The 7,026-nt window shown below is 36.5% G+C and overlaps 1 protein-coding gene across 1 annotated transcript in view; it reads right to left on the bottom strand.

Moving 5' to 3' along the window:
• mapkapk3 (MAPK activated protein kinase 3) overlaps positions 1–7,026 on the bottom strand; it is a 21,494-nt gene that overhangs the window by 5,038 nt on the left and 9,430 nt on the right. Inside the window, exons 3-8 of the mRNA XM_016472437.1 lie at positions 3,835–3,974; positions 2,810–2,874; positions 1,206–1,285; positions 932–1,058; positions 711–786; positions 476–600 (exon numbers count right to left, since the gene is read on the bottom strand). Coding sequence (XP_016327923.1) covers positions 476–600; positions 711–786; positions 932–1,058; positions 1,206–1,285; positions 2,810–2,874; positions 3,835–3,974 — 613 coding nt within the window. The remainder of the gene's footprint in view (positions 1–475; positions 601–710; positions 787–931; positions 1,059–1,205; positions 1,286–2,809; positions 2,875–3,834; positions 3,975–7,026) is intronic.

Below are 7,026 nucleotides of genomic sequence, written 5' to 3' on the forward strand. Positions count from 1 at the left end.
TATGCCTATTTTAATTTAATTTAATTGTGCATGTCTAATCATTCTGCTTAATTTTCATATTAATCTGCTAAAACTAAACTAAAGTTTTCCTATTTGCATTCTACTTGCAACAATAATAATCATTGTTATTTTACTCAATATTCAATATATATTTCTAATTGCATGAATATATAATGTTTCTAACGCTCAATGAATTAAATACAATAAAATAAATGAAAAAGGGCAATAGAAAGACCAAAGAGAGAGAAAACAAACAAAGGAGAATAACTGCACATGAATAAATATGCAAAAGTTTACTTTGCACTGAAATATTGCAAACTATATATGAATAACCATGCATACATAAAACAGGTCCAAATGATAACACGTAGTCATGGAGACATAGCGATCAAAACAAAAGCAACACTGCCCTCTGGTGGTAAACAGGCAACATGACGTTTGACTGGGTGCAGAATAGACATAAAATGCATCTCACCCTCCTCAGATACTTCAGCCCACTCCGGGTTGGGAAACTCGTACTGGCCCATGCGAATGCGCCGCTTCATTCCCGGTGAAATAGCCTGTCCTGTGTTGGAGTAGAACGGTGGGAATCCACACAACCTTCATGCAACATAAAGAGGAACAAAGCAGTTTCAACTAGTTTAAAATTATGTACACCACAGCTTTTATTTACCACTTAAGGTAACACCAAGCAGAGTCGTTATACTCACAGGATGTACATGATCACACCCAAAGACCACATATCACATGATTTGTCATATTTCTCAGGGCCTAAAACCTCTGGTGCTGGAGACATGTAAAAAAAACACATAAGTTTGCATTAATATACCGAGTGTTATTCTATTCACAATAAATATACAAACAGAACCCAGTCTCTATCTGTTTAAAGAGAGGTTCCTCTCATGATAAGAGTGACATTCATCTTACTGACCTACATAATACGGCGTGTAGCAAGGCGTCTGTAATGGGTTATGCAGTGAAGTCTCTTTAGCAAAGCCAAAGTCTGTTAGTTTGAGAACTCCAATGTCTTCTTTACAATTGTAAAGCAGGTTCTCCGGCTGAGGAAGGCATAGAGATGCTCAAAATATTGTCAACAATGACACAAAAATAGAATCTTAATGCAATATCCTAGTTTCCTGAATATCTGACTTGAATATAATGTTATTCTCATTCTTATGGTAGTACTAGTAACAATCATTTGTTACCTTGATATCTCTGTGTGCAATGTTCATGTTGTGCAGATACTGGATGGCTGTGCCGATGTCTCTCATGATCTCAGAGGCCTCTGCAGGTACAGAACAGAGGGAATACAGTGTGACTGCTGTGTCTGATGTCATTTCATGATTATAAGTGTAAGACAACAGCGAACTTCCATTTTTTTTACTATTCAGTTCCTGCCTCAAAATATAGGCAAGTGTACAATTCAGTGACTTCTTCAAAAAATGAGTGACCACCTACCCAACCAACTAATTGCAATCTAATAATTAGGGGTGTAAAAAATGTGCTTTTGTTTCTATTTCTTTTGTTTGTGTTTCTGTCCAAAACCACAATACGTACCGAACCGTAAGAAACGTGAACCGTTACACCCCTATAATAATCAAAATCATAACCATAATCCTATTCATAACTAACAAACTGTCACGTTGCACACACACGAGGGACGAGGAGACGCTGGAGAATATGTTGACAAGACTTTATTTACAGTTACTAACTAACCAATGGAAATTATATGAGGAAATAACCTCATCATAAATATAACCATATTTATAGTTAATTAATAAACTTACTAACTAACAGAAAGTATATGGAGAATTATGCGCCTTGTCATATTTATTGCTAACTAATAAACTATTTGATATTGCATGGGAAATTAAAGGGGTCATATGATGCGATTTCAAGTTTTCCTTTCTCTTTGGAGTGTTACAAGCTGTTCTTGCATAGATAAGATCCCTAAAGTTGCAAAGACTAATAAATGGTTTTATGTTTACATGGCACAATACGCAACGCAACGCGTAAAAAGACAGTATAAGTCATTATAATCAGTAATTATGTCCCCACTGGATGCAACAAATGCCTCGTTTGTAATGGGTTTTAATGTTTTTGTCTCGTCGCTCCGGGACACGGCAACACAGTATGGTGAGGGGCGTAACATTTGGATCACACGCTTGAGGTATTCGGCCAATCACAACGCACTGGATAGCTGGCCAATCAGTGTACACCTCGCTTTTCAGACCGATGAGCTTTATAAAAATCGACACGTTTCAGAAAGAAATAAGGTGTTTTTTGAACCTTAAACCGCATAAACACATTGCATTACACCAAATACACAAAATAATGTTCTTTTTTAGCAACGTCATATGACCCCTTTAAATAACTAACTTACCATGGGAAATATATTGGAAATGATCCTCTGTGTTATGTTGTTAACTAACAAATGAAACAACTAAAGGGAAATTGCATAGGACATTAACTTCCTCTCCATACTCATAGTTAACTAAACAACTAACTAACCAACCACTTAAAAAATATTGGAAATTATCTTTCTCATCATATTTACTGTTAACTAACAAAGTAATCAACTAAATGCAAATGACATGGCAAATTAACTTCCTCTGAATATTCAACCATATTTAATATTTAACTATTAAACCTCATTTTCACCATGTAAATGGGGGCCGTAGAAGGCCTAAATGTGGGTATGTGTGTGTGTTTCTGGCAATATACTTTTGCATGGTAGATTTCCTGTGTGTGTGTGTGTGTGTGTGTGTGTGTGTGTGTGTGCTACAAAACATAAAGACAGATAACCCACCTCGCTCCGTGAAGGCCTGGTCTCCTCTGGCCTGAATTCTGCTGAAGAGCTCTCCCCCCTCCATACTGACACAACAAATACACACACACAGACACACACACACACACATTTTCTTATTACACAGCTTAATGCACAAATACACAATCACAATAAGCTGAGTTCCTTTCCCAGCTTAGTATGTGAAAACAACAACAACAACATGGCATTATGGTTATCGAAATGATGTGAATCATATTATTGCCAAAATGCCCAAAAGCACGAGGGAAACAGGAAATGAGCTAATTAAGAGATGGAACATTTGTCTCTGTGAATCTCGGACTACGAAAGTCCCTCTCTGCTCCTCTGAGTGCTGCTCTCACAGTGAGAGGGAATGAGACGCTCTCAGACTGCTCAAGCACCCCAGATAAAGCACACCACAGCCACTTAATACAGCGTTCAAAGCCACCGTTTGATTAAACAGCATGGAATCAAAATAAAAGTTTTGTGGCTTTTAGTCCATGTCTATTAACTTTGAGGTTGTCTGTGTGAAAGCTGGCAGTCTTTTCTGGAAAATGAATGACTCATGTTGGACTACACCAATTTCTGTCTAATAAGATGTTCTTTAGAATGAGAATGTCCCGTTCCCTGAGTCTAATGGCTGTTTAGCAAAGGGTATACGCCATTTAATATGACCCTATAAGAAAAACATCAACACACTTTTAAAACAGCACATTTGTATGATGTTTTTAAAGTCTTGTGGTTGCTGTTACTCATAACAATGCAGTCTAAACAAATGAGAATAAAATAAAAAAAATCGTTGAGATACTACTAGTGAGAAAGAGAACTGAAACCTTCATTCAGAACAAGACTGTGAAATAAGATCACATTGTATCACCAGGTGCAAAAATACAGGAAAAAAACCGTTTTTCCTGTTGTGTCTTTATAAAAAAGAAATGTCACTAGTCAAGGATGTTGACTAAAGAGCTGTACTATTTCTGGCAGCTGGGCATGATGGGAAATGATGTTTTACCACTGGCAGGACTGACCATTCCATAATTATGAGAAGACACTTTTTCCCACGATACATGTTTTCATAGAGGCTGAGGATCCGAACTATATGTGGCCCCCCGGATACTCGCCAGTGCAGTTCCACTTCTCTCTGGGCTTTGGGACACTCGTACAGAATCTAAAGAAATCAGGAAAAAAATATGCAGACTGTCAGTTTTTTATTTTCTAAAAATGTATACACTACTGTTCAAAAATTTGGATCAGTAAGATATATATATATATTTTTTAAATGAAATCAATACTTTTTTTCAGCAAGGGTGCATTAAACTGATCAAAAGACATTTATAATTTTACAAAATATTTTTCAAATAAATGCTGTTATTTTTACTTTTCCATTTATCAAAGAATACTTTTAATAAAACCTGGAACATTCCTTTAATAAAATTCAACTGCTTTCCAGCTGCTTGCTGCCCATTAAAAGAAGAACAGTTATGCAATAGCTTGTTTCATCTAAAAGAAAAGAAAATTTCTATTCATATTATGCAATTTACCACACAGAGTCAGTACAGAAAGTCCTTAACTGGTCTTTCTTTCTCCTCCTAAGTGGGACATCAAACACATGGCGTGCACTGGAACAGTGTGAGACCTTGACATTGCACATGTATCCCATCAGAGTGTATTTTTGGGGGCTGAAAGCTTCAACTGCAGTGACACCCAGTGTAACTTCTTGGTGCCTTTTTAGTGTTTTGTGTCCCTTTCAGGCAACAAGATGTCTATGATCAACTGATACTGACTGTAGTAGTTTCATAAATAGTTTACTGTTGTATTTACAAAAACAAGACTAGCTTATAATCACACAGAATGTGTTAAAAAAAAAAACAGATTTGTAGAAATTTGACATCACTTGCTCACTAATAGATCATCTGCAGGGAATGGGTACCTCCAGGAATGGGTGATGGACTGGGATGACTCCAGTCCATCAATAAACATCTTGTGAAGTGAAAAGCTGTGTGTTTGTAATAAACAAACTCATCATTAAGGCATTTTAACTTTAAACTGTTGCTTTGGCCAAAATATGAATCCATAATCCACATTAGCCGCGTTTCCACTGGTGGGCACTTGGGCCAAAAGCGGGCGTGCTAGTGCGTGCCAGGGCCAGTCGCGTTTCCACTGTCACTTCCGGGGCTTGATCGTGCCTCGTCAGTGCTTCCTTGGGGCCAACGGCCAGGGTTTTTTGGCCCGGCGAAAACCTTGGGCTAAAGCGGGCCAACTGGGGCTAGAGGAGTGGTTATGAACAAAGGTGGAGTTTCTTCGCATCTGGACTGAGCATCAGCGCCGTGGATCATTTCATAAAGTTAACAGCTATAACATCAGCATTAAAGACTTTTCAAATAATTTTAGCTCAAAACTCACGTTCAGACAGCAGCGAGTGTTTAAAATAACTTCAGTTTGAGATCTGATGTGGATTATGATCACCATACAAGGCAGAAATATTTATAAGCGATGCAAAGAACTATGCACGCTAGCCTTAACATTACCATAGTAAACATGGTAAATACGACCGCTCGAAGAAATCAAATGTCAGCTTCTCATTCACTATCACAATCGTGTATTTATTTATAACATATTTTATCTGTCATAAGTCTCGTCTTGAGTCTTTTAACTCCGCGTATGTCATATAGAGTGTTGGGCTAGTTACTCAAAGAATGTAATATATTACTCATTACTAGTTACTCCTTTCAAAAGTAATATTGTTACTTTACTTATTACTTTCTGGCAACAGTAATTAGTTACACTACTAGTTACATTACTATTTCTTCACTCCCCACAGAAGTTGTAACTGTATCTTCCAGATAAAATTCTTCTAGAATGTTACTAACAACATATTTCTGCCTCATCATTTGACCAAGATCCACATCGGATCGCAGTCAGAAGTTATTACAAACACTCAATAGTGATTGATAGTGACATTCAAGTAGAAGTGTTGTATTAATCTCATTAATTGTCATGTGTAGCTTGAAGCTAATTGTAATTTCTCTGTTACCCATAAACGATTATATTTTATTATGTATGTTATCAAATCACATAAGTCTGTAAGAAACTGTTTAATTTTCCAAAAGGATTTTTAATTATAGTAATATAATGTACCACATGCTGATCAGAGGGATGTGGGTGGGATGTAATGCCAGAGTAAAGTAAAGCCACAATTTACACAACAGTGTTCAGATCATCTTTTTTTCCTGACAAAATCAATATAATGCAATATTTCTATCTGCTGAATGTAAGCTTTTCCATATTCCATATTCTGCTGCACTGGGGACATCACATGCATGTGCGAGTCGTGAAAATTATGAAAATAAATCTAGGAATTATTTGATTGTTGGATTTTAAATCAGTGGGGTTAAGGCATCAAAAGTAACTAAGTAACTAAGCTGTTTTATGGATGGTAACTATAATATTGTTACTGAAATCTTTTTCAGAAATTAAGTACACTACTAGTTACTGCAAAAAGTAATATTATTACAGTAACTAAGTTACTAGTAACTAGTTACTGGCCAACACTGGTCATATATAATAATGGTTTGTGTTCGGGAGCTCCCTCTGCTACTCAGGTCGTATTTGTGATGGGAAAAATATATATGATGTATAAAATATGATGTATACTTTGACCAAGTATAACTTTGGTTTGAGAAGTGTGGGGGGGGGGGTTGAATCCCATTTCCTACATTTAGCTACATACATTTAGGGACTATGGTGATACAAAATCCAGGAAATAATTAAGTTGATTATAATGATAAATTCTGCCAAAATGAAGAGTAGGCTTCTGAACTATAAGAAAAAGATGTCTTACTTTCTTGATTGTTTAATAGGGGCCGATTGTACGGTGGCCGAGAAGTGCAAAGCAGATCACAATTCTGAAAACAAAATAACAAATTACAAATGCAAATGCAAGTCTAAAAAACAAAATAACAATTCTGAAAGCTTACTCTGGAATAAAAAATACGGGGTGTCTATTTACATTTAATTAAAAGTGACAGTGAAACGTCGGCTCTAGTGGTGCAGATGGATAAACGCGTGTTGTTGGCTTTTTGACGCGATCGACCTGGGTTCGATTCCGCCTTTTGCCGAACTTTTTTTTTTCTCCCTTTTCAAATCTCGTATCACATCGTAAAGGCATTTATTTTCAATAAAAATTAAGGAAATAATCAAAAAGTTGAAAATAAAGTATC

Source organism: Sinocyclocheilus anshuiensis, unplaced genomic scaffold, assembly GCF_001515605.1.
Source record: "Sinocyclocheilus anshuiensis isolate Anshui unplaced genomic scaffold, SAMN03320099.WGS_v1.1 scaffold660, whole genome shotgun sequence".
In the NCBI taxonomy this organism is placed as follows: domain Eukaryota; kingdom Metazoa; phylum Chordata; class Actinopteri; order Cypriniformes; family Cyprinidae; genus Sinocyclocheilus; species Sinocyclocheilus anshuiensis.